Genomic DNA, 27,446 nt, shown 5'->3' with positions numbered 1-27,446 from the left:
TGCTCCTGCTACAAGGTAGCCCAACACATGCTGAGTCATTCCAACTCAAAATCCAACATTGTCCTCCTACGTGGCAATTAAATGGTCCAGGAGCATGGCCGCTCGATCCACATATCGATGCACCATCTCATCTTCTGACTGCTTCAAGTTTGCCACCTGTAGGTACACATTCTCTGGCTCCTCTTCTTTGCCGAAATACTCAATCATCCCTATTGTCAACCTTGGCCAGCTTTGGTGAATGTCTTTGGCCTGCTTCTCATACCACACTTGAGCCAAACCCTCTAGAAATGTGGGAAGAACCAACAGCCATCTGTCTTCAGTAAGAAAGTTGAGAGAAACACAACGGCGCTTGAAGGCCACAAGATACTCATTTGGATTTTCTTCAACCCATCCACAAAACATGGGAATGTTAGCCATGCTTGGAAAATGGAAAAGAGAGGGATGAAATGAGGCTTATCTATGGGCAAACAATGGAAAGAGGTAGCTTGAACTGAAAATCAAGTGAAGATACATCCACAAAGCACACATAGGCTGGGTAGGGTGTGACTGGTGTATTGTGAAATACTACACGAGAAGAATCTTTAGCATAGAATAGCTCATAGACAATCTTAAAAGGATCAACCCTCATGATATCACATCCATATTTACAAGCAAGGGTTAGAGACACGGCGCTGCATGAGGTTGTTCATCAAGGCAAACAAGAATGCCATGACAAATGTCAACAGTTGGAGAGCTTGCACATCACCTTCAGCTTCTTCCAGTTCTTGTAATCGCCATGCTATTCTTCAAGGGGTGTGCAGTTTGGCATCCTTATTTTGAGCAATGTCCTTGAGGACCTTTTTGATGATCTTTCGAAGTCGGTAAACTTGTATCAAATATGCCCAACACTTAGTTTCATGATGACCACAACCTTTGCATTCCTTACAAATGATCACCCTCATTCATGGCTTGCGGCTTTGTTGGGGCGGTGCTTCCACTCGCATCATGTGTGATTGAAGTACAAGCTTCACGTGCCAAGAAATCAGTAACTATATTTTGAGCTCGAGGGATATGCTGAATTTTTACCTCTTCAAATTGTTGGCACAGTTCCACTTCTTGTTGATGTCATGGAACCAAGCCTTTGCTCCGCACCTTCCACCTTCCACTAACTTGTTTACACACTAGTTGAGAATCTCCTTGCACCTCAAGTTGCTTGACATGATGTTCTTGTGCCTTTTGTAGCCCAAAAATAAGTGTCGAGTACTCAGCTTGGTTGCAAGTACTTGTAGGTGCAGACTTGCTATAACAATACTCCTCACCACCTGGTGAAGTGAGCTTCACACCCACGCCAGCAGCCTTGGTCGAAGGCTTGTAAGCTCCATCAAATTGAAAGATCCAAGATGTCATCACACCAAGACTAAAATCCGGACATCCCAAGTTTCTCGGTAGTCCAAGATAGGTAGAAGGAGAGGGTGGGGAGAATTCAATACTTGAGCCAAACGTTCAGCACCAAATAAACTTGCAATCCTTTGTTGATAGTTTATCTTTAGACCAAAAAGAATTACAACTTGAAGCTCGAAATGAGGCACAAAAGGTTGATTAGGTACAAATGGATTCCTTGGTCGAAACATTACCAACCATAGCTGAGGCCTAGAAACCTTTGTAGTGAGATTGAGAATAAACCATTCAAGACGAGCTTATCCACATGAATTAATAGGTAGATGCACCAAATCTCCCCCCAAGCTTGGGGATCATCCCACCCTTCGAAGAAGGACACCCTTTTAATTACCTCCGAAGCAGCAAGTAGCTCGATCACTGTACAATGAGTAGAATTGAAATCAAAGTCCTCCCAGCGTATCATTAGTTCTTCACCTTGAATCATCCATGGTGTATCATCCCACCCGTCATCTCCTTGAGCAATGCACTGTACGATCAATTGTTGCAGATCGACATGAAGATCAAGAAAGAGATCTCACCCATTGGTAGCCATAAGGCATGGAGGACCAGGCACCAAATCCTTAAACTCGTTGAGAAGTGACATAAATATCCACCCTCCTCGTGTGGCGTGCGTCCGTGAAGTGAACTTGGAAAAGTTCCGAATCGGCGATCTAGTAGAAGGTGTGAATAGAGCACATGAAATGAAATACTTTTGCTTTTTACAGCAAGAGTAAACTCCCCACGATTAGAGAGTTACAGTTCTCGAGATTTCAATATATAAGCAAAAATCATCACATTTTCATCACTTCCTACTTGTTGGCCCAATGATAAGTCTCCCTTTTGTGAAGGGGGAGTCTTGGGTTCAAATCCCACTCTTTAATAAAAAGAGAGGAGAGGAGAAGGAGAAGAGAAAGAGAAAGAGAAGGACAAGAAGAGAAGAGAGAGGGGGGCGCAGGATCTGTTACAGTTTTGCAGAAACCCAAAAAAACTGTCCGCGACCAGAAGATGCAGGAGCCCAGAAAACCGTCGTGATCTGTCCGCGATGCACGCGGGTGTACATAGTGGACACGCAAATGCGCGCGCCGGAGCTCAAAGGGAGCACGGATGTTGTAGCTCTGCAGATGCGACCAGTACGAGCAGAAGATTCGCCAGCCAGAATACACGTAGGAACCGCAAGCAGAAAGCAGGCCGACTAGAAGCGCAGAAGCAGGGAGGTTTTGCAGCCGTAAAGACAAGGAAGGCACGTAGTTTGGAGGCACAAAAGTAGAGAACTGCACATGGAAGAGGCCGTAGAGCCACACCCAGTCGTAGGAGTAATAGATTTTACACCACTAGCCATGGAGATTTCGATCCCAGAAGCCACACCAATTCTGTTACCTAGAAAAGAAATCAGGACAAGAGGCTAGACACTAAGCATGGTGACACTCAAGGGCCATAGAGGAAAGGAGAACGTGAGGGCAAAACGTTATCATGGGAGGGGAAAGGGGATTAGAAGGGGAGGGAATGAAGAGGGAGACTATGGCACAAGGGGAAAGGGAGAGGGGGAAGAGAAACATGTCCATGATGGGAGGAGGAATGTAAAGATGGAGACATCAAGGGAAGAGGGTTATGCTTTATTTGAAAGGAAAGATGATGGGAAATATCAAAGTACTAACTAGGTGGCTTTACAAGAATGAGCGTGTCTCATGAAGGAATAGCCCCCTTCCTTTATAGCCACGAGAGGGGGTCTCTCCCAATAAATGCATCCTCCCACATGCATGGTGTGTGTGGAAAAGTCTCCCATGTGGGCTAGGCGGTTACGCACTCTCAATTGTGTGCAATAATGCTTGGCCACATTTTTCCACATATATGAACTCCCATATCCCAAGTCTATGATACTCCCTTGGTCTCTTCCCAATTTTATAATATGTTCAAACATCTAGGAGGACAAGTGGAGGGTTGGCACAAGGAATCTTGCCACCTCATCCTACTTTCCCCATTATTTAACTTGCACTCTTGGACCTTCTAGACCTCCCCCACATGGGCCTATCCTATATGGAGGGAATAACCCAATATAATATCCATCTCCACCTATTTTATATTACTTCTCCCATGGACTTTGAGCCATATCTCACTAAATGCAGCCTAGGTGGAGGGGTGGCACATGGAGGAGCCATGCCACCTTACATTTTATAATATTACTACCATGGATTATGTACATCACACCTTATGGGTCCTCTTACGTGGAAGGGTGGCACATGGTCATGCCTTGCTACCTCAACCTTGGGCCCTATGCACACCATATTTTATTATACTATTGCCACACATACACACACACATTTTTATGCCTTTTTACTTTGGTCAAATTTATCCATAACAGTACCTGTCATTGAGTGTAGGCTTTTTTGAATCTTTAGTAAGTTTCAAACTCTGTTCCATGGGAGTGGCTGCAATCTTACAATCTGCCATATGAAACTTCTTCAGGAGACTGTCAACATACTTGAGTTGACTCATGAATGTGCTATCTGAATCTCTCCAGAACTCAATTCCAAGACAATAGTGCATAAGTCCAAGATCTTTCATGTCGAACTCTATAGATAAGTCTTGTTTTAGTTTTTTGATGAAGCTATCCTTGCTTTTGTTCACAATTAGATCATCTACATACAAAAGTGCAATAGTAATGTCTTCCCCTTAAACTTTGTAGTAGAGTGTATGATATGCATTGGACTTCATGTATCCCAGATCAGGAAAATACTTGTCGATTCCGCTGTACCAACTTTTGGGTGCTTGCTTTAAGCCGTAGAGACTTTTCTTGAGATGGCAAAACTTATTCTTCTTTCCTGGTTCAACATAACCTACTGGTTGTTGCATGTAGACTTCCTCGTCTGGATAACCATTGAGAAAATCATTCTTAACATTGAGCTGGTACACATTCCATTTGCTACAAGTGTCGTTAGTGATATCAAGAACCATATGGAATCCATGTTTGCTATTGGAGCATAAGTCTCATTATAATCTTGACCATATTGTTGTGCAAATCCTTTTGCAACTAGTTTGGCTTTGTATCCTTCAATACTTCCATCTAGATTGTACTTTAGTTTGTATACCCATTTGTTTGCTATGGCCTTTTTTCCTAGTGGAAGGTTGCATATTACCAAGTATTATTCTTATACAAAGCATCCATTTCTTCATTCATAGTTGCTGAGGATGATGCTGATGGATGCTAAGTTTGTTGATGACTCTGTTGCTGATGATTACCACTTCTTTGGAATGATCTACCTCTGCCTCTTCCTCTGCCTCTGCTTCTGTTTGAAGCTGTGAATGCCTGATCATTAGAATGACCTTTGCATGCATGAATGGCTTGTGTCCTGAGTTCTTCACCAAGTAAGATTGACTCGAGCTCTTATAGTGTCGGAATTTGCCGTTGGATGGCAATACTTTGGACTATATTCTTGTATCCCTCTCCTAGTCCATTCAGTATGACTTGAACCATTTTTGCGGGGTTCATAGTCTCTCCTACTGCTGCGAGTTGATTGTTGTAGTCTTTAATCCAGAGTACATAAGCATGACCGGTTTCATTGGCTGTTGCAGAACTCTCATTGATTTGGTTTCTTAGTGTGAGAATCCTGGAAGTGTTCTTGGACTCGTAGAGAGTTGCAAACATATCCCATGCTTCTTTCAATGTCGTGACTGTGTTGAATTGTCCTAGCATGAGATCTTGCACATTATACTTGATCAGATGATATGCATACTTGTCTTTCTTGTCCCATTCTACTTGAGCTTGGGCAATGGCAAGATCTGCTACAGGTGCAAAAACTCTTTGTGTAGCTATAGATCCCGCTACTGGTGTTGTGACAATAGGTGGAGTAGAGCTATTACTGGCTGGATTGTCGAATGGTCTAGGTGTAGATCCATCAACATACTCCCATTTGTCTTGAAGTACAAGAATGGTCTCCATTCATTATTTCCATGTGCCATAATTGGAGTTGTCTAGCTTAGTAGATGCCTCTAGATTGAGGTTGCTAGTTGTGAACATGGTGCAAGAAATGTACTCAAAGTGTTGTGAAATCACTGTCTGAATCAACTGCAACACATTGATTGTGGCAAGTGAAATCTGAACTATCGGTGAAGATAGAACTACAATATATATAGTCCAATCTGAATTACAAGGCTTGTGGAAAATGATACCGGGAATAGCCAAGAGGCTTTACAAGGCTGAAATGATGTGCACAATGTTGTGAAATAGCCGAATAGGCTTTACAATGATGGCATGTGTGTGTGAAATCAAATAATATGCTATCTGCCCATTGAACTATCGGCAATGCCTCTGAACACCCTAAAGTTTGCTCACTGAACTAATGAACATCAGGTTTTAGGTAATGTGATGATGTGAAACCGTATGTGAGCATATGGACTGACTCCGAGTAGGTACTAATTGGAAATTTCGGGCATGGCTTAGATTGGCAACTTGGGGATATTCAAAGCATCCTCTCTATGGCGATCTAGTCTACTCTGATCTAGATCTATACCAACCATCGATCGATGAAAGAACAGTAAATAATTTCTTTTCTTTGGTTCTTTTTATGTGCTGGGTCAGATGCATCGATGTAGAGGCTGATGTGCATGTAGGAAGTGGATTTGTCGAGACAAGGCTCAAAAGTGAGTTATACTTACACCAAAATGTACGTGTGATGTGATGAGTGCATGGAGCACAAAAATCATTCGATTTTCCTTTTTGGAGTGCCCTCAAATTCTTCTTGGATCAAGAGATATGACTTCATCTAGGTGGAGGGGCAAAAGGAGTGCAAATGTGCTCAATGATGATGTTGCAGTCAGGGGGTCACATGCAGTGATTGTGCCTAGGAGGGATTGTGCCTATCGAGCCCTGTACTGAGGTGGAAGGAGTGGTCACCTGTAGAAACTGTGTGTGCTTGCCAAGGGTCAGAGTGCCTGTCAGGGGATTGCCACATGGCTCTGCTGAGGTGGATGCTGACTTGGCATTGATGACTGGATAAGGTTGCTGATGTGGTAGCTGACCTATAGGATGATGTGGCATGCATTGAATGGTCAACTTGATGATGTGGACTTGATGATGTGGTACCTGACCTGAGGTGTTGATGTGGCATGTATGAGGTGGTAGATTGGATGTTGATGTGGTAGATAACTTGCCACATGTCAGCTTGAGTGGTCACCCTGACGATAAGGTGACTAGGGTGTGCCACGTGTCCTATCCTCAAATCTACCAGGGTTTTTCTAACTAGCCTTATCCTCAAATCTACCATGTGTTGGGAGGAGGGGACCACCTAGGTGGAGGGGTGGCACATGGAGGAACCATGCCACCTTCACATTTTATAATATTACTACCGTGGATTATGTACAACACACCTTATGGGTCCTCTTATGTGGAAGGGTGGCACATGGTCATGCCCTGCTACCTCAACCTTGGGCCCTATGCACACCATATTTTATTATACTATTGCCACACATACAACCACACACACATATTTATGCCTTTTTCCTTAGACAAATTTATCCATAACAGTACTTCTACATCCTATTAACAAAACCTTCATCCAGCTTAGCCAAGTTTGAGGAATTTATATTCATGTTTTCTTTTCTTAAATATTTAAGAAACTGAAATTGAAAGAAAGGAGAGAGAAACAAATCTTTTGGTCGACGGAAGAAGCGAGAGAAGAGAGAGAAAGGATGTAAGGAAAGAGATGGGAAGGATGAGGGAGGCAACGATAGAGCGAGGGAGCGCAACGGAAGGGAGGGAACGAGATTGAAGGAAAGGGATGGGATGAGAACAACCGAGGGAGGGAACTCGAATGGAAGTCACGACAGAAGGAGGGGATGAGGAAAGAGCCACAGGAAAGACACGCGATGGAAGGAGGTGTGAGAAAAGGGTCATGTGAGGAAAGGGGTGCAACGAAAGGAGGGCATCAAGATCCCTTCCCTTATTCCCTAGTGGCCGCGACCGCCAGGGAATAAGGGGAGGGCATAACCTCCCCTTTACCAAGTGGGCAGGCGATAGCACGAGCGGGTAGGCATGGGCGACGATTGTGTCGGTGGGGGGGGCGATAGTGCAGCATCGACGAGCGATGGCGATGGCGGGCAAGCAATGGCGATGGCAGATAATGGGTAGCGACGGCGACAACAGGCAGTGGCGATGGCGATGGTGAGGGCCTTGGTTTGATTTTTGGCAATGTGGCAAACGACAGAATTTTTGAACATAAATTTTTGAAAGAGGCGAGCGGCGATGTGGCGGGCGGCGATGAAAAATCGATGCTGTAGTGGGGGACGAGGAGAAATCAATGTTGTGGCGACCAATGGACATTTGAACATCGACAAAAATTTTGATTGACGGACATTCGGGAGCAGGATGGAGGGAGAGAAAGAGGTTGGAAGAAATTGGGATGGGAAACCAAGTAGAAGTACCAGATAAGGGAGTGAGAAGAAATTGGGAGGGAGCCAACTAGAAGTGTAGTACTCTTAAAAAATACAACAGAGAAAAAGTGTTGGAAAGATCTCTTACTCTTGTACTATTGTCGGTAAGAGATATTGGGAAAGAGAATGTCGTGCGTGTTCGGTGAGGAAAGGATGAAAGAATGTTGAGGAGAATTCGGGTTGTTTGTTTAGGAGAATGTCGGCTTTTTTGTTTGTAGTTTAAATTCAAATTCTCTCGCACTTTTAGTTTATATTTCAAATTTGAATCTCCCAGGCAAATTTTCTCCTAAAATCTCTAGAAATTTGAATCCTTCTCATTTTTATTCTCACTTTCCTCACCTCTTCTTTTCCTAATCTCCTCCTCCCCTAATTCATCGTCATCAACCCCCACGATCCTAACAGGTAGAGATTTTACTCTGTCCTCCCCTTTCTTCCCACCGCTTAATCTCAACCATCGCCTTAATCCCCTAATCCCCTTTCTTCCCACCCTTTAATCCCCACCCCTTAATCACCCAATCACCCCCCGAACTTGTGTCGACTCTCCAAACTTCCATCGCTCCATCCGAATCTTAGTTGCAATGCGATGGAAGAGAGGGGATGGGGCGACAGAAGAAAGCCCAATGGGGCGACGGAGGAGAGGGGATGGGCACGAACGGAAGGTGATGTGAATGGAAGAGAGGGGATGAGGGAGGGGTAGTGATGGGAATCAGGGGAAGGGGGTAGTGAGGCCGCCAGGGAATAAGGGGAGGGGGGTTAGTAAGTTAGGGGGTTATAAGGGAGGGGGGTTAGTTAAGGGGAAGGGGGTTATAAGGGAAGGGGGTTATTAAATTAAGGGGGGTTATAAGGGAGGGGGTTAGTTATGCAGCCGCCAGGGAATAAGGGGAAGGGGTTTATAGGGAAGGGGAGGGGAGTTATCAGAAGAGGGGGGTTAGTAAGTTAGGGGGTTATAAGGGAGGGGGGTTAGTAAATTAAGGGGGGGTTATAAGGGAGGGGGTTAGTTAAGGGGAGGGGTTATTACCCCCTTCCCCTTATTCCATGGCGGTCGCGTTATAGGGAAGGAGGGGTTAGTAAATTAATTAGTTTAGGGGAGGGGTTAGTGAATTAATTAGTTAATTAATAAGGGGAGGGGGTTAGTAAATTAATTAATTGTCTAATTATTTAGTTGATTAGTTACTTAGTTAATTAGTTATTAGTTAATCTAGCATAAAGTGGAGAGGGAGGTTTACCATTTCATCATTTTATTTTTAAATATTTATCTTAGTTTATAATTTATGTGTTTGCATAATTTTTATTTCATTAGTTTGTATATCGTTTTTTATTCAAATCAAAATTAATGAATTTAATATATAAATTTTTTGTATTTTTGAATTTAAGTTTATCTTAGATAATGTATTTATATTTTAAAATTTTAATTCATTTTACATTAAATGTATATTTAATTTAGTTTAAAATGTTTTGCTATATATATATATGTGTGCAACATAGCTAATGTCGCCCTCTTTGCAGCTAGTTGATCTAACCTGTGCATCCCTTTCACTTTCTGTAGGCCATTTCTTAGGTTAGAGAGCATTGCCTTCTCCATTTTACGGTGAATCTAGATACCAATATATCAATGTTTTAAGACCACCATGCAATAGTCCCAAGTTTGGATTCCAAATTTTCAATCCATTTTGCTTTTCAACAAATCAAAAAAAAGTTATGGAGTGTGCCCTCAAATGGGTGTGCATCACTTTAGCACAACATTGGAGGCCCATTAACCCACACTTAATGTTCTCATTTAGGTGTGTCCTTGGGTTGAGGATAAGCTCACATAGTGTACTTTTGAATGATTACTTGGTTGCATGTATGTATAGAACAAAATTTGATGTTTTTAAATAAATTACTATATCTTATCATTCTGCAGGATGCATGCTTCACATGCAACATAGCACTTGTAATGCTTTAATGGTCTTGTTTCAAATCATTATTCCATAATTTTTTGGTCTCATGTTCAATTTTGGAATTGTACTACAACTTGAAAACAAAGTTTGCTGAATATCGTTGCGTAATGCATAAGTAATGGGTCATGCAAGATACTGAAAACATTAGGGGAGATTTGGGGCCTCAAAAGGGCCTCATAAGGAATGGATTATGAAATGGATTAAGCTAATTAGAAATGAACCTAGTATGGTAACCCATGGGCTAAGGGACTCATAGCATTGACTCAACTGATATGGGTACCTTTATTTTGAAATTGGGCAACCTTGGCCTTTGGATGGAGGTGATGGTGGATAGATTAAAGCTCTAGGATGCCTTTAGTGGATAGTGGATGCACTTTGGTGGGCTCCAAAAGGCAAAATTTGACTTTGGGGAGGCCTCATTAAGAGGGGAAAGGTATGGGCCCTTGATTCAAGTCCAAGATCAATGGATGAAATGGAGGCGCCTAATCAAGGGTGGAGATTGAAGCACATTTTGCAGGGCTAGAATTGAAGTGCATTTTGGATGGCTTGGATTGCTCACTTGCAAATAAAGGAACCGTATTCAAGCACCTTTTCCCCTCATCTCATCCCTTGATCTACTTCCAAATCTAGGGTTCGGATTGAAGTGCCATTTGCACTCATCTCCTCCCTTGGATCTACTAGCAAATCTATGGCCCATATTGAAGCGCATTTTTTTCTCATCTTGTCCATTAGATCTTTGTGTTGATCAAGGGTGGATGATTTCATCCTTCTATCCTTTGATGGTATCCCTTAGATCTACCCCTTGATGTAATGGCTAGGAGTGCTTTACCTAAAATTTGAATGTATCCCTTGGATTGAAGATTAGATCAAGGGCTGGGAGTGAAGACATGGGTCCAAACTCTAGGTTAGAGGTCTCCACACAATTAAATTCTTTTGTCAACTTCAACATGGCATTGCCCCACACCTCAGAGCACTCTCGTTGGTACACCTCAAATTGCTCTCTAATCCATTGAAATTAGGAAACACTAATTGGGGGCCCTTTTGAGACCCCAAATCTCCCCTTGTGTTCCCTGAACCTCACCAAAAATGGCTACACCCAAGCAAACGATGACCTAGGAAGAAACTCGTGCTATTTTGTGTTGGTTTTTGAGTCTTGAAGGTGTGAAAATATACTATTGAGTAGATAGAATTATTGCTCTTTGTGAGTGAGATAAACATTGAGCTCTTTGTGAGCATTAGAAGTTTTTTTGTTATGGCTTTTTGTAAGCAGTGATGTTTTGCTTCTGCCCATTTGGTTGTAGGGGGGATTGTTGGAGCTTTAAGTGTGTTACGTCATCATGGGGGAATGGGGGATTTATCAAATGGATTGAGAAGAAGTTGGCTAATCAACATGGAAAAAGTTGCTTGAAAAGTGTACGTAGTTGTGGCTTGTGATGGGTCCATGCACATGTTCGAGGACTGCTGCCTTATGCATGCAAGGAGCATAGAATTTTCTAGTACATGCTTGACACTTGGTTGAGCTCAAGGTGGAAGGTGGTTCAAGGTGGTTAACCCTTTCTACAAGGTTCATGGGAGACAATAGAGATAGTCACTTTGTCCGTGTGGTCCTAATAAGAGTCGTGCTCAGGTCGCCCTTTTGTCATAGTTTTGAGTCGTGAGCTTGGAGCTTAGGCTCACCTCTCTAGTCTTAGATATAGAACAGATGCTATCAAAAGTCGTCGGGTTTATTAGTTGATTTGTCTCCATTATATGAACTACAACAAGGCCGGTTAACCTTGGGGCGCCAACTCCCTTTAGTAAGAATACCTATAAAAAATTCTTGAGTATGAGATGAATTTAACAATATGACATGAGTAGAAATTAGTCAAATTATCATGGTTGTGTTCTACACTAAAAGAGCTTCAAATATGTCTTATGCCTTGAAATTTAGGTAACACATGAAAAAGTTATATTAATTTGAAAGGAGATGGGTTGTCATATTTTAGTGTATTTTTTGTTTTACCCCCTCTCATCAAAAAGACCCCCTTGTGGTCCTCACGTATTATGAAAAATATGTAAAAATCATAAAATCTTGCATATTTTTCAAGGTATATACTTATATTTTGTGGGAGGGGGGACATGATATTTTCATATTTTTCCCTTGCATATTTGATTTTTTTAAAGGAAATACATGCATATTCTATATGGATCTTGCCCCTCCATACCTTGGATTTTAGACGAGGGTAGTAACATAATATATGTTATTGGCGCTCTAGGCAGTCGACATGAGAAAGTTGATTGAAGTATTTTATCCATGAAATATAGTGTGTGATCTTTGTCATCAACCTCTTGGATTTGTGCTTTTATGTGGGAAAGTGTCTTAATGAATAGAATAATTGCATTCAGTAATAGCTAACACCCCATACCTTGTAACTTCCACCCAATCATTGCCATTCAGTTTTTTCAAAGGGATGGGACTCATCCATATCCCAAAAAGGAAACACAATGTACCACTATCACAACAACTGCTCATCACAGAGAGACCCAAAAGTTAGAGCAACAAAGATATGCCCACACAAGGCCAAAACCTAGAATCATCAGACAAGAAAATAATCACCCACATAGGGCACGATTAGAAAATGAGCCACCCACATAGGGCAACCCAAACTATGATAGAATTTGAAAATGTGCATGCTCAAATCTCCTTCGATGATCATAATTGCATAAACCTTCAAGCTCTAATCCAGTGGAAAAATTCATTGGAAGGAAGCCTAGCTCCATGTGTATGGCTTGCACTCAAATAGAAAGAATCGCTTGAGAAGATTACGCTCAAATAGAAAGACTGTGATCAGTAGTTCAACTAATTCTCATGGCCCCTTGAAGAACCCGGTGATTTTAGCTTCCCAACAACCTCCCATAGATTATTATGACGCTGATATATATTTGAAAATGTCCTATACTATCCTATATCCCTCGAACAAAGTGGACTTGACAAAAAAATGCCAATGTATCAACTGAGGTCGAAACTTCTCACCTCCAAACTAGAACAAAAACATGGTCTAGGCACTTGCAGTATGCCATTTAACTATCTTTGTTCCCTTCAAATGAGGAGAGAACAAGCAACCACAATTGCATGCATCAATCAATTGCCATGAGAGGGAAAGACGGGCCCAAAAATTGAAACATCAAGGTCATCATGCAACTGTATATCTGCACTATTTGCTTTAGCCAGAATCTCAAAACTCATGAACTGCTGATGAAGATTTTCCATCGAACCGTGACAGACTCTTCCTCACATTTTTGATGTCACAGATCCCTTTGCGATGTTGCTCTGATACCACTGTTAGCCATTGATGAATGCAATTATCCTATTCACCAAGACATAAAGATTACACTCTATATTTCATTGATAAAATACTTCAATCATCCTACTCATGCCGACCGGCCCTGTTGCAATTCGTACAATGAAGATGACTCAACTAATAACCCTACAAATCTTGATAGCAATTTCTCTATATCTAAAGTTAGAGATCTAAGCATAAGCTCCAAGCTCATGACTCAAAACCACGACAAAGGGAGACCTAAGACTCTCATTGGGACCGCACGGACAAAGAGACCATCTCTATTTTCTTCAAACCTTGTAGAAAGGGTAAACTGCCTTGAACTACATTGCCACCTCGAGCTTAGCCAAGTGTGGAGCATGTACAAGAAAACCACCCCATCTAGCCAGTCATTGGATCCTTGCATGCATAGGGCAGTCTTCGAACACATGCATGGACCAATCATAAGCTAGAACTACGTACTCTTTTCAAGCGATTGTTCTCCACATTGATTAGCCAAACTCTTCTCAATCGATTTGCTAAACCCCCCATTCCCCCATGAGGATGTGACACACTCAAAACTGCAACATGGGGATTGACAAACAGTCCATTTTGGGAAGAAAACCTTCCATTTTGCTCAATATTTGCTTGTTTTTTGTTACTTCTAGCTAATTTTTGTTGCTTCATTTTGTTTCATAGGTAGAGTAGTTAGAAAATTAGTCCCCAAGGACTGCAAGCAAAACTAAGATATTCTAAAAATCTATTGACCAAGCTGCTATCTCTGTCTGGGAGGGAAGCACTGCATTAGCCTTAATGCATCGAACACACTTTATTATAATGTGACAATGCACGGTGGGTTGGAAATCCATTGTATTAGCATTGACTCTACTCCATTACCATTTACTTTGTTGCATTACTATTGACTTTGTTGCATTAGTATACTGACACTCAAACATCATCTGACATCCCCACTGATAGTTAGACACCTGACAAAAAATCTATCAGGTGGCATAATTAATGCACAAAATCTTGGCCAAAATAGAGGTCAACCCTAACCCAACACATGTTCCATTTTGCTTTGCTATTTCAAAAGACGTACGATGAACACATGTACATTTTTGCAGCTTCTTGTACAAGACATGTAGAAAATAAGTGCTTCTATCTATGAACATTTCTAGCAACCGCAGTATTCTTTCTACTACTCCAAGTAAAAGATGTAGAAAATCCATGTTGCTATCTATGAAAACATGCAACAACCACCATATTCTTTTTGCGTCCCTTCTCGGTATGCATGGAGAGCATTCTTTGCTCCAAAATCAACTCTTACGTTGCCAACTTGGCCTAAAGAAACTGAATATCACATTTTCAATTCCAAAATGAACGGCATGAAGAAACAGAATAAAACTTGAGATTCTAAAGATCTATATGGAAAAAGCCTACCTGAGTGTCATGCATTCAGCTATTTCCTTTTGCTTTTAGAGGTTCCTTCAAATCTTGCATCACTAGTTTGGATCCTCATGATCTTGGAGGCTTGCCCAAGCCCATCCCCTAATCCTTCCTAAGTTACCAACTGAGCAGTATGTTTGTGCGGGGTTGTGTCTTCACAACAAAAAAAGTGTGTGTGTGTGTGTGTGTGTGAGAGAGAGAGAGAGAGAGAGAGAGAGTATATTATATTAACAAAAGTTGTATATGTGTGAGATCAATCTTCAAAGAGTTCAAATCACCTGCGTTTTTTTTTGTGGGGGTTGATGTTGCTAGGTACAAGGCTAATCTGGGTAGGATGATGTCACTTTGGTTTATTTTTTACTTGTTTCCATTTTTTGCTATTACCATGATGAAGTATCTATGAGTGAATGGTTAGACCAGTATAGGAAATATGTTCCATGTGTACTATTCGGTGTTGTCGACCTAGTCCATATGTGGTCTATAATGGATCCATGAATTGTTGTGGGTATTGTGATGAGTTGATTCATTTTATTGTGCTTGATGAGCTGTAAGAGGTTTGATATGTTCGTGTCATTACATTGGTAGTTAATATTGAAGTCTCCTATAGTGTACGTTTCTATATTAGGTGGTATTTTAGTAGAAGTCAGTGCTTTTGTGCATACATGCAGTCTTGCTAAGGTTTATTGTGCAACGACTCAAACAAGTTACCCCATATGTAGTGTATCCCTATGTAGATTAGTTGTTAAGATTTCTTGTGCAATGGCTCGAGGAAGTTACCCAATATGCTTTAGCTCTTTTCTACTTTGTTCTATATCGTTCTTTCTAACATTTTGTCCACTCTGCTCACTCCTTTTTCTTATTTTTTTTGAATCACTCTTTTTAACACCATATCTATTCGTTATGTTTTAACACTCTCATAATGGAAAGGGTCCCCACTGTACTTTTCATTCTTGGCTCAATATTATAGAGTATTCCTCACTAGAAAGTCACTGAAGCATTCAACATATACATGAAGCCTTTGCTTGATCATTCTGACAACACTAACAAAAATATTGGTGGATCTTTTTAAAAAGAAAAGCATTTCGTTTTCCAAATTCCATACTTCTGTAGAACGGGCATGCTTATAGATACAAAAGCTTGATGCAAAGACAAATACTAAAACCAAAATTGATCTTAGTTTACATGAGTCTATTTAAATTTGAGGGAGATCATGATTTCTCTTCTAGACTCTTGATTGATATTGAAAGTTTGACTTGATAACTTATAGAATTCCCATTGTAGTTTTTCTTAACAAGTAACAAATTTTACTTAATATTGATCAGAGAAAAAATGCCGAGAATGTGTAAATAATATCCATGCTTAGCTGCAAGTGGATGAATGCACAAATTTTAGTGCTTTTGATTAGATTGAACTTATTAGGAAGATGCTTCAATACTTCAATATCATTACTTTGTCTCCTTTTACATAGCACATGAAATGTGCCTTGAGTGTGCCTTAAGGTTGAGCACTAAATAATATAATTAGAATGCATGTAGCTGTAGTTTAGGAGTGTAGCTTAATAAGCTAAAATGGTACATCTCAAAGGAGCTCACCCTGATTCAGCTCAAGATGAAAGCCACAGAATTAGATAAAGTGAAGGAAGCTTGCAAGTGTGGTCCCATTTAGAAACTCCTCTAGTGAGGTTGTGGTGCATAAAATTCTACGTGAAAGATAATATTCTCCCCAAGTGAATTCCCTATTGCTGTATACTCCATTCACTTCACCAACCAACTCTGGATGTGGTGTTACAGTTGATGATAAAGAGGGGCTTATAAAAAAGGCCAAGGATATTGTAAGAAAACAATGCAACGTATGTGCTCAACAGATAACAGGATCTCGTATGCAAGAGAGAAAAGCAGATAGTACGGAGAATAAAAAATTTGATTACTGTAAAACTGAAACAATAGATGGCACTGCCTTTCAACCGTGCACTTTTATGTGAGAAGCTTCAATGCCGTTTCTTCTAGTCGTGCGCTCCTATGTAAGAAACATGTTAGAACCATTTGGCCCAGAGCCATTCGGGATTATCTGGGGCTCCAAACGGGCCCCGTAACCCGAGAGTGGGCTGTCTTGGGAAATGCTCTGTCTACCCTCACTGCGGTCAGTCATGGGATGCCTTCCCACACTTGCATGTAGCCTAGTTGACAGTGTGCCAACTCTATTTGAAGCTGTCCAGCCATCAAGCCACACATGGCCCCCATCTGGTATCAAAACCAGGACCTATCGGATAACCTAGCTACTCAAATGCCTTCTCCTCATATGGGGGGCTTACAAGTAGAGTAAGTTGGTTCCCACATAGTTACACAAGAGTGGAGCATTGATATCTAACACCCCCTCTCAATGTCCACCTATAAGTGAACTACTTTTTCAGCCCAATGCCAAGTCGATGAAGATGCCTCTCTAGCAAGTCTCTTCCAAGAGCCTTCGTGAAGATGTCCGCAGCATTCTCTGTAGTCGGACAGTACACCAAGTCGACCTCTCCATCCATGATGAGCTCGCGTACAAAGTGATATTGAATCTCAATGTGTTTTGTGCGAGCGTGCTACATAGGGTTCTTGGCAATTGCCATGCAACTCTGATTGTCACATGATAACTGCGTAGGCTTGTTCTGCACTGCACCCATGTCCCCTAAAATCCTCCTCAACCAAACTGCCTCACAATAAGCAAAACATGCTGATTTGTACTCAACCTCGATAGAAGAAAGAGCAACTATAGGTTGCTTCTTGCTGACCCATGACACAGCTCCAGATCCAAGTGAGCAACAATAACCTATCACTGATCTCCTGCTGTCCACATCTCCTACCCAATCCGAGTCACAGAATCTGGTCAAGATATTGCCCTTAGTATAGGTGATGCCATAATCAAGTGTGCCTTTGATGTATTTCAGCACCCACATCCCTGCCCTCCAATGGTTCTCCCGGGGCTTATTGAAAAACCTACTTAGTACACCAGTCACAAAGCTGATGTCCGACCGCATGTCCGACCGCATGTTGCACAAGTAAATCAAACTACTCACAAGCCTTCTATACTTCGCTTCGTCCATCAGTGGTGATGAATCCTCATTTGAGAGCTTCACGTCAACCTCCATAGGGGTGCCAACTGTCTTGCACTCAGCCATGCCAAATGCCTTCAGTATCTCTCCAGCATACTTTAGCTATGAGATGAAAATCTATTTTGGCTCTTGCTAAACTTCAATCCCCAAACAGAAATGCATCAGTCCGAGGTCTGTCATTTCAAACTCGCTTCCTAGAAATTGCTTTGTCTACGAGATCTTTTCTTCATGGTTCCCTATTATGACAAGGTCATCCACATAAAGGACCACGATCATACACCTATCTCCTTCTCTATAGATATACAAATTTGCATCAGATGGGCTCCTCCTGAACCCATTTTACAGAAAGTATGCATCAATCTGTTGGTACCACGCTCGAATGGGCATGTTTCAGCTTGTAAAGTATCTTCTTTAGTTTACAGACTTTACCTTCTAAACCGAGGATCACGAACTGGGTATCATGAACCCGGGATCACAAAACCTGGTGGTTGTTCCACATATACCTCCTCCTTGAGATCTCCATTCAGAAAGGCAGATTTTACATCCATCTGAAATGCAGGTCAACTTTCTTAGGCTACTAAAGCCAAAACACTGCGAATTGTGGTTAGTCGAGTTGTGGGAGTAAAAGTATCCTGATAATCAAAATCATGTACATGTGCGAATCCTTTTGCCACGAGCTGAGCCTTGTACTTATCCAACATGCCGTCAGACTTGTACTTGGTCTTGTACACCCACTTGGTGCTGATTACCTTTGCATTTTGGTGGTCGATCCACAAGGTCCTAAGTGTTGTTCTTCATTATGGAGCCATACTACGACTGCATGGCCTCCATCCACCTATCATCACCCTGTGCCTCTTCAAGACACTTGGGTTCTTCAGCACGGATCACCTCTGTCATTAAAGCGTAGTTGACCAAGTGTTCATGTGCCCTTCTTTGCTCCTCTAATCTCTTGGATTGGCGGCGTTCGGATGGTTCCTCCTCAATGGCTGGAGGTTCTCTGCCATCCAAAAGCTGCTTTACCCACTTCGGGAATGGCCGTTGCCGTTGTGGTTCTGCAGGCTCTTCTTCCTCTTCTTTATCTTGAATCCTCCCAAGCACCATTGGGGGAGTACGGTCTGTTGTTGGTGGTTGTACTGGTGGTTGATGACTTTTGCAGTAACTTTGGAATTCACTTGATGTGAACTCTCCACTTCTGTCTGATCTCAATTTCTTCACCTTCCTCCCTGTTTCTTTCTCGACCATTACATGCCATTCTTTGAACTTACTAAAAGCCTCATCTTTAGTCTTCAGGAAGTATATCCATATCCTTCTATTGTAGACATAGATCAGCATCATGAAGTAGTAGGAACCACCCAAAGCTTCCATCTCCATCTTTCCGCAGAGGTCCATGTGAACAAGCTCTTGAGGAGCCTTTGCTCTGTTGGCCTCTTTAGGAAAGGGCAACTGATGGTGCTTGCCCATCATGCAAGCTTCACATACATCGGACAGATCTGTAATTTTTGGCAGGTCTGCAATCATTTCACTTTTATGCATCTCCTTTAAAGAACTAAGGTTTAGATGACCAAACCTCTACCAATGACCTTCCCTTGAAGATCCAAAATTTGTGTGCCATTCTTATCGAAGTGAACTTTGAGGTCCCGATCCGTGATCATAGAAATGGACAAGTTCCTCTTGATATCTGGCACATAAAGAACATCGAACTACTGTTTTACAACTCCATCTGACTTGAGAGCAATCATACCTTTTCCTTTTGCTTTATATTTTGCATCATTGCCCATTGCTACCAGGATGTCATTCCCTACCGGATGTAGAGAGGTATACCAATTCTTTCGACTCGTCATGTGACGTAATGCACCACTGTTAATAATCCAAGGTTCATGTGCAGGTACATGAACTGCATCCGTGCAAATCTCCTCAATTGCTATGAACAGCTCTATTGGCATTGCCTGGGCATTGTTGCTCGACTCTTTTTTTACTCCGTTCTTCTCATCTGCAATCTTGTTTCGACACTCATTCTGCTTGTGCCCTGCCTTGTTGCAATAGAAGCACTTGATCTTCTTCTTTCTCTTTTTATCATCAGAAGAAGATGGGTTACTAGAGTCCTTATCCTTACCTTTCTTTAATCCAGCTGAGAAAGTCGAATCTTCTCCAGTCCTCGTCTTTTGATGCATCTCCTCCTCCAGAAGGGTCGCACTGAAATCCTCAAAGTTAAGAAATGGATTTCTGTTTTGCATATTCAGTGCCATAACAAGACCATCTTACTTTAGTGGGAGAATCCGTATGCATCTTTGTGCTAGATTCTCGCTGGTGATGGTAATGCCAATTGCAGTCATCTGATCGCGCAGATTCTTCACCTTGGTGATGAACTTCTCTACCGTTTCAGACTCAGACAATTTCTCGTTTGCGAGTTGAGTCTCCAGATTCTGAATCTGCGTCTAATTCATGGTCTCGTATTGATTTTTGAAGACCGTCCATACCTCTTCGCGGTGGTGACATGTTGAATTAACGCCATGATAGAATCAATTACACTGCAGACAATAGAACATAGCACATTTGCATTTCTTCTTGTCCACGTGAGAATTTGATCTGCAGTTGGTACTATTTATTGTCCTGCATTGGCTGGATCCGACCGGCTTCACGTCCACCCCAGTAGCAGTATCCCAAAGCTCGTATGCACTTAGGATGGTCTTCATATTGAACTTCCAGAGTGGATAATTAGTGTCATCCAACTTTTCGCTTTCACCGAATGGTGGGATTCGCAGCCTTGCGGGCTGGGCCATCTCTCACAATCTGCTCGCAAACAGAAACAGACTACCAAATCTTCTTGCTAGAGCCCAAGCTCTGATATCATGTAAGAAAACAATACAACGTCTGTGCTCAACAGATAATAGGATCTTGTATGCAAGAGAGAAAAGCAGATAGTATGGAGAATAAAAAATTTGATTATTGTAAAACTAGTACAATAGATGGCGCTGCCTCCCAACCGCGTGCTCCTGTGTGAGAAGCTTCGATGGCATGCTGAAAACAATAGAGGACGGAGACTGGATGCTAAGGAATCAGGGTTGCTATAGCCAGTGATAAATATGGGCTTCACGGGCTTGCTCTTATATAGCCACTAGTTGTAGTTGGTTAGACCCAATTCAAAGATCGACCTAGTCGACCCAAAACGGCCGACTAGAGGTCAGTCCTGAAATAGGCCACCGGCCACACGTTAGAACTATGGCACAGAATAGAGCAACTAACCTACCATCTTCGTTTGGCCCAGAGCCATCTGAGATCATCTGGGGCTCCAAATGGGCCCTGCAACCCGAGAGTGGACTGCCCCGAGAAATGCTCCATCTACCCTCAGTGCGGTCAGTCATGGGATGCCTTTCCGCACTTACATGTAGCCTAGTTAGCAATATGCCAACTCTATCTGAAGCCAATCCAACCATTAGGCCACACATGGCCCCCATCCAGTGTCCAAACCAGGACCTACCGGATAACCTAGCTACTCAAATGCCTTCTCCTCATATGGGGGGCTTACAAGTAGAGTTAACTGGTTCCCGCGTAGTTACACGAGAGTGGAGCATTGATAGATTGAACTTATTAGGAAGATGATTCAATACTTCAATATTATTACTTTGTCTACTTAGTTGTTAAGATTTCTTGTGCAATGGCTAGAGGAAGTTACCCAATATGCTTCAGCCCTTTTCTACTTTGTTTATCATTCTTTCTAACATTTTGTCCACTATGCTCACTCCTTTTTCTTAATTTTTTTGTATCACTCTTTTTAACACCATATCCATTCGTTATGTTTTAACACTCTCATAATGGAAAGTGTCCCCATTACTTTTCATTCTTGACTCAATATTATAGAGTATTCCTCACTAGAAAGTCATTGAAGCATTCAACGTATACATGATGCCTTTGCTTGATCATTTTGACAACACTAACAAAAATATTGGTGGATCTTTTTAAAAAGAAAAGCATTTCGTTTTCTAAATTCCATACTTTCTGTAGAAGGGACATGCTTATAGATACAAAAGCTTGATGCAAAGGCAAATAACAAAACCAAAATTGATATTGGTTTAAATGAGTCTATTTAAATTTGAGGGAGATCATGATTTCTCTTCTAGATTCTTGATTGATATTGAAAGTTTGACTTGATCACTTATAGCTTTCCTATTGTAGTTTGTATTAACAAGTAAATTCCTATTACAAAATTTTATCTAGAATAGAACAAATTTTACTTAATATTGATTGGAGAAAAAATGCCGAGAATGTGTAAACAATATCCATGCTTAGCTGCAAATGGATGAATGCACAAATTTTAGTGCTTTTGATTAGATTGAACTTATTAGGAAGATGCTTCAATACTTCAATATCGTTACTTTGTCTCCTTTTACATAGCACATGAAATGTGCCTTGAGTGTGCCTTAAGGTTGAGCACTAAAAATACAAAATAATATAATTACTATGCATGTAGCTGTAGTTTAGGAGTGTAGCTTAATAAGCTGAAACGGCACACTTGTCATCACTTGTGGTCCCATTTAGAAACTCCTCTAGTGAGGTTGTGGTGCATAAAATTCTACGTGAAAGATAATATTCTCCCCAAGTGAATTCCCTTTTGCTGTATACTCCATTTACTTCATCAACCAACTCTGGATGTGGTGTTACGGTTGATGATAAAGAGGGGCTTACAAAAAAGGCCAAAGATAACCTTGATGCTTCCGTGTTAACAACAACTCGATGGAGAACACTTTTGCATCTCCCATAGGTCATAACCTAATGAAAAAAATGTTAGTTTGGGTAGGCTACAATTTAGGTGGCATGACAAGAACCAAATCTATTTACATGCTTGAATCTTATCATCATGAGATTGTGCATTTTTAATTACACGTATAAAGATGCACAAAAACACAAATCATCATATTTTCAAGCCCATCTTGTTAGCTTAAGGAGATTGGATGAGTCTCTTTCCAACATGAGCACTTAAGGGAAAGTAAGACTCGTCTTCTAATAATATCCATGGTCCATCATAAGTTTGTGCATGTTTAATTACATGAATGAAGTAGCACAAAGCAAAAATAATAATATTTTCAAGTCCATTTTGTTAGTTTAAAGAGAATAGATGTGTTTCTCTTCCAACTTGTAAATACAAACTTAAGTAGAGCGACACTCATCCTCTTAAATGCAAGTAAATGTTTTTTATCACGCTTAAAGCAGGTGGTTTGGTGTACTTCAAACCTATTCCTTTGTTTAAAAAAGCTCTTTCTTATGTGTGTTCCTTTCCATTCCTTAATACTGTTAAGCAAGCATTTTTATATTCCTAATTCTAGTTCAACTATGCCTACGCATAGACAGATGGAGCATAATTATGGAGCGTTCCTTTCGTTTCCTTAAATATACTCGTTATAAGCAAGCATTTTTATATTCCCTATTCTAGTTCTAACTATGCTACACATAGACAAAGCATCATTATATATAGGATAGATTATATGGGCGCACCTCTAACATGTCTCCCACGTTGATACAGAAACCATCTTGTCGAGGTGCAACAACCACATATCTTCCGTCCTGTGTCTTCACTTGCAAGCCTGCCACACCACCATCGTGCACTATCGTGAAACAGTTAGTATCTACGTGCGTGCCCAGCCCAATGGTTTTCGTTGGATCAGGACATGGAGGATAATAATTCAATCTCAATGTTTCCTGCGGATCCGCCATGAACACCTTCTCGAAATTCTCTCTGCTCACTCCATAGCCTTCGATTAAAAGCTCCATAAGAAGTTGCCCCAGCTTCTGCATCCCGTCAATGTAATCATCTATGGCCTTGCTGTTACAAGCCCAAGCCCAGGAGGTTAACTGTCACAGAACTGTCCTTCAATCGGAACCGGACAGGCAAGCAATTTTCGTTTTTTGTACTAGGATCGTATGCCTACTTACCTGAAGTCCGCTCTTTGGGTGCCCTGATCGTCGCTCCACAATTCCTGTGCGCACTCCGCTGCGTTGGATTGTGGTCGACCCATTATCGTGAAGGCCTCGCACCAGGGCAAAGTGCCGGAAGTTGCTGTTGATGCAGCCGTTCCATAACCAGAATGCTTTGCCATAAGATTTCTGGCTGATTTGATTTTTACTTCAGGTGGCACTTCAAAGACACGCTTGCTTTGGGCTTGCGCGCGTCCCACGACCTCGGGCGAGACCCCATGGTTGATCACCTGGAGAAACCCCCATTTCTCGCATGCTGCAACGAGTTCCTTGGCGATTCGGGTCCTCTCAGAAGAACTTGCCTCACAATCGCCTACCAAGCCGCCAATATCAATGATGGGAATGGTTTCATCTTCTCCATCATCAGCTTCCGGGCGCTGCGTCAGAACGAATGGCTGAGGAACGTTCTCGACAGTTCGTTCCTGTCGTAAGAGTGCGAGCGTCGCCAAGTCCTTCCCTTGGGCGACAGCAGCAGCGTCTGCGGCAGAATGGGCAGCGTCAAGGACAGCAGGATGGAAAGCTGGGATGCCTGCTCCAGTGGAGAGAGTGCTAACTGATGCCATAGTGGTAAGCCGGAAGGAAGAGAGAATTCAAGTCAGGACTTGATGGGGGATGATGCTGGTGCGCCGTGGGAGGTCACGATGATACGGATTTCACAAAGCAAATCAATCGATGGATTTGTAAAGGAGCTACTGAGCCGATGCTGAAGGATTCACAAAGCAAATATGGAGGGGTGATGCTGCACAAATGAGCTGCTAAGCACATGATATAAGCTTGAGGGAGGAGAGAAGACAAGGCGTTCGATGAGATGGAGGTGCAGAGTTGTAAAACACACGATAAGCTATGCCACGTCAAAATTTGGCGCTGCGGTATTTTTTTAAAATTAAAAAATAAATTGCTGGGGGCACTCTGCCCTTAGCGTACGCTGCATGCAGCCCTACTAAACTCTTAGTAAAATTTTTACAGAGTGCCCTTAGCGTACGCTGCATGCAGCCCCACTAAATTTTTACCACCTCTAGTAAAGAGCCACTCGCCAAAGAGTGGCAATGGAGCATTCAATGCATCTGAATCGACCTTTTTTAAACACAAGCTGATTACGCACTCCCCCACACTGCCAGTGCTACCTTTATTAGAAGGGTCGGCTTGGTAACCATAGGGGTTTTCAGTGTGGTATTGCACACATGGTGCCCTTGGTAGCGCAAGGTTCGGGGGCTTGCCAAGGGCTTCCCACACTATTGGGCGCTCCCCTTTTCCTGCAAGCAATATATAGATGCCCAGTGGCAACCACATCAGGGCACCCCTCTGCTGCCCATCCTTTGATGCTTGGTCTATAAATGCCCTTAATAGTAAGAACATTTTACTTTTGTTAAATCACAACTATTTGAGAGCTATTCGTGGGAATATTGACATGTTCTTTTAGCTGCTAGAACCTTATCTAAAACCTTGTCTTGCCTCTTCCTCTCTCTTCATCACTCCATGTAAGACAAAGAGGTTGCCTTTGAGCATTCATATGGAAGGCAGCTTATAGAAGGTTTTGGGTTTTGTGAATCTTATGAAGCCACTTGGAAGCCTTGCATGAAGCCACTTGGTACCTTCAAGAAAGCTCAGGCTTCAAATTCACAAGCAAATGTATCCAAATTCTTTTCGCTAAAAAGCATGCTTTTCTTGATCGCATGTCGTTCCCCTGCCATACATCAAAGACTCTCCCCATTTGAACTTCTCTCATGGCCCAGCACGCTTGAGTGGCTAACGAACAGAGGGAGAAGGTGCAATGACAAGATCATCAAGATTCAACGACTACAAGAGGTTTATCGAAGCCTTGTGAAGTTGTGAACGAGAGTTGGGTGCACACACTACTCTGTGGAGAGCGGGTAGTTCTTTCACATGGAGGGCGCTTTCCACCTATAGAAGGAAAGCTTCGAGCATGAGTTGCTACCCTCAGGTGAGATAAGCTTAATGTTTGGTGCCAACATTGCCCACAATGTGCAATCGTCGTTGAAGGGAATGACCGGGTGGGATCAATGGAGGAAAGCTAGAGAACAGTGAGGAGGGAAATTTTGAAGTGGAGGAAAGCAGTTTCAACTTCTCCAAGACGAAAGCACCTAGATCTAAAATCTTGACAAGGGATTTGGCTGTAATCAAAGAAGGAGGCACGAGAAAGCTTGACAACAGCAATGAAACTAGTTTGGATGTTGAGTACACTAGTTGCAGCGGGAGCATCAAGACGAATAATGAATCAAAGAGCCAAAGCACTATTCATTCCAAGCATGGGAATGTTCTCGAGAAAAAAGACATAGTGCTCCAAAGAAGAAAGAAATCAATCATGCATCAATGTTGTTTATGTTCCAAAGGCGTATAATCAACAATTGCTCACTTGATACATTCATTTCTTTGGTGAATTGTGTTTCTTATAGATAATCACAACTACCTCAACTCTCCTGTGTCTCGCAAGGTAGCCTATAGAAAGTTTTGGGTTTTGTGAATCCTCACCAAGCCACTTGGAAGCCTTGTATGAAGCCACTTGGCACCTTCAAAGAAATCTCAAGCTCTAAGTTTATGTGAATTCTTTAGGGGGTAGTGAAATAGAGAGGGAGAGAGTGAGTGTGAGAGGCAACAAGCTTAATATTGTGTTATTTCTTATTCGTCCTATTTATCCATAGGTTTCTAATGCTATAATCATTTACAGATTTGAAGACAGAACTGGAGATCATCAATCTCACAATGCTTGCTCACACACTCTCGCCACCTGACAAACATTTGAAATGGTAATCTAGTTCCCTCAACCATTACACTAGCTTAACATCAAAACTAATGGTCCGATGGCTCACAACATTGATACATCATGAAGGAAGGCCCCATTCCTAGATTTTATAGCTCTCAAAAGGAAGTGCACCACCTCTCCAACCACACAATATAAACTCATTTGAATTGAGATATATTAAACACTAAGAAACTACACTCAAATATCCAATTGCAGCTCTATCTTATATTGATTACTTTAGTCTTGCTACTTTTCAAGGATTAAAGTGGACTCCCATAAAAGCAAGTGGTATTGTTTTGCTAGAGTAGATCATTGCAGGGCTATCACATGGATCAGATCTCTTTTAAGGAAGCATCTCAATATAAAAGAAGTAGTCCGCTATGGCTCTGCACATCAAACCTCAAACATCAGAAAATGTCTTCTTCTATTGCCGACTTTTACAATTACAATTACATTGTTTGGATTTTCATGTGCTCTTTATCCAAATAATGGATTCTAGTTAGAAGGCATGCTTGCCTCCTTTGTTTGATACATAGATGCAAAAGACTTCATCAAACATCATCAAAATTGTCATCTTTGGTCTCAACGGCGACTTACAAGGGTGATACAAATAGTGTGTTGCTCAAGAGATCTAAGGAACTTCCAAATAGCAGTATGGCACTTGAAGTAAGATCAAAAGTCAATCTACCAAATGGTTTGTCCTTTCTTGATCTTCCCTTTAGCCTCCAAGTGTGTGAGCATGTACCACATTGAGCTTCTTGAAGTGTTAGTGTATGTAGAAATGCTTACGGGTGATCTCAAAAACTAGGAATATACTCACCTTGAACTATGTTGAGGGTTAGCTCCACCACCCCACTAAGCCACTACTTCCAGGAATAGAATATAGTAATTTGTAACTGAAAAATAGTTATAACTGTTTCCAAGCACTCTCTTCGATTTTGTTTCTACAATGATGTATGCACCCGACAATAATCGGGACCGCATCTTGACTGACTAAGTTGCCTTAATTTGGGCATATTTTTTGATTTAAAAAAAACGCTCAAATACGCATTTTTTATGTTTTTTATGATTTAAAACATTTCAAGCATTGTTTGCTA

At 41.7% G+C, this 27,446-nt stretch overlaps 1 protein-coding gene across 1 annotated transcript; it reads right to left on the bottom strand.

Moving 5' to 3' along the window:
- Window positions 1-22,002: 22,002 nt before the first annotated feature.
- LOC147889243 (gibberellin 20 oxidase 1-D-like) lies at window positions 22,003-24,359 on the bottom strand. The gene is made up of 3 exons (XM_087392066.1): window positions 23,547-24,359; window positions 23,109-23,436; window positions 22,003-22,385 (listed from the first exon to the last, which is right to left on the bottom strand). Exons 1-3 carry the CDS (start codon window positions 24,149-24,151, stop codon window positions 22,107-22,109), a joined length of 1,212 nt encoding a protein of 403 aa, XP_087248192.1. The 5' UTR covers window positions 24,152-24,359; the 3' UTR covers window positions 22,003-22,106.
- Between the last annotated feature and the right edge of the window lie 3,087 nt (window positions 24,360-27,446).

The sequence above is a fragment of the Dipteris shenzhenensis genome, chromosome 20 (genome assembly GCF_047967505.1).
Source record: "Dipteris shenzhenensis isolate YYH24624 ecotype China chromosome 20, Dip_SZ_1.0, whole genome shotgun sequence".
Lineage (NCBI taxonomy): Eukaryota > Viridiplantae > Streptophyta > Polypodiopsida > Gleicheniales > Dipteridaceae > Dipteris > Dipteris shenzhenensis.
Note: the sequence above shows the minus strand (reverse complement) of the source record. Positions and strands in the feature narration are given on the sequence as shown.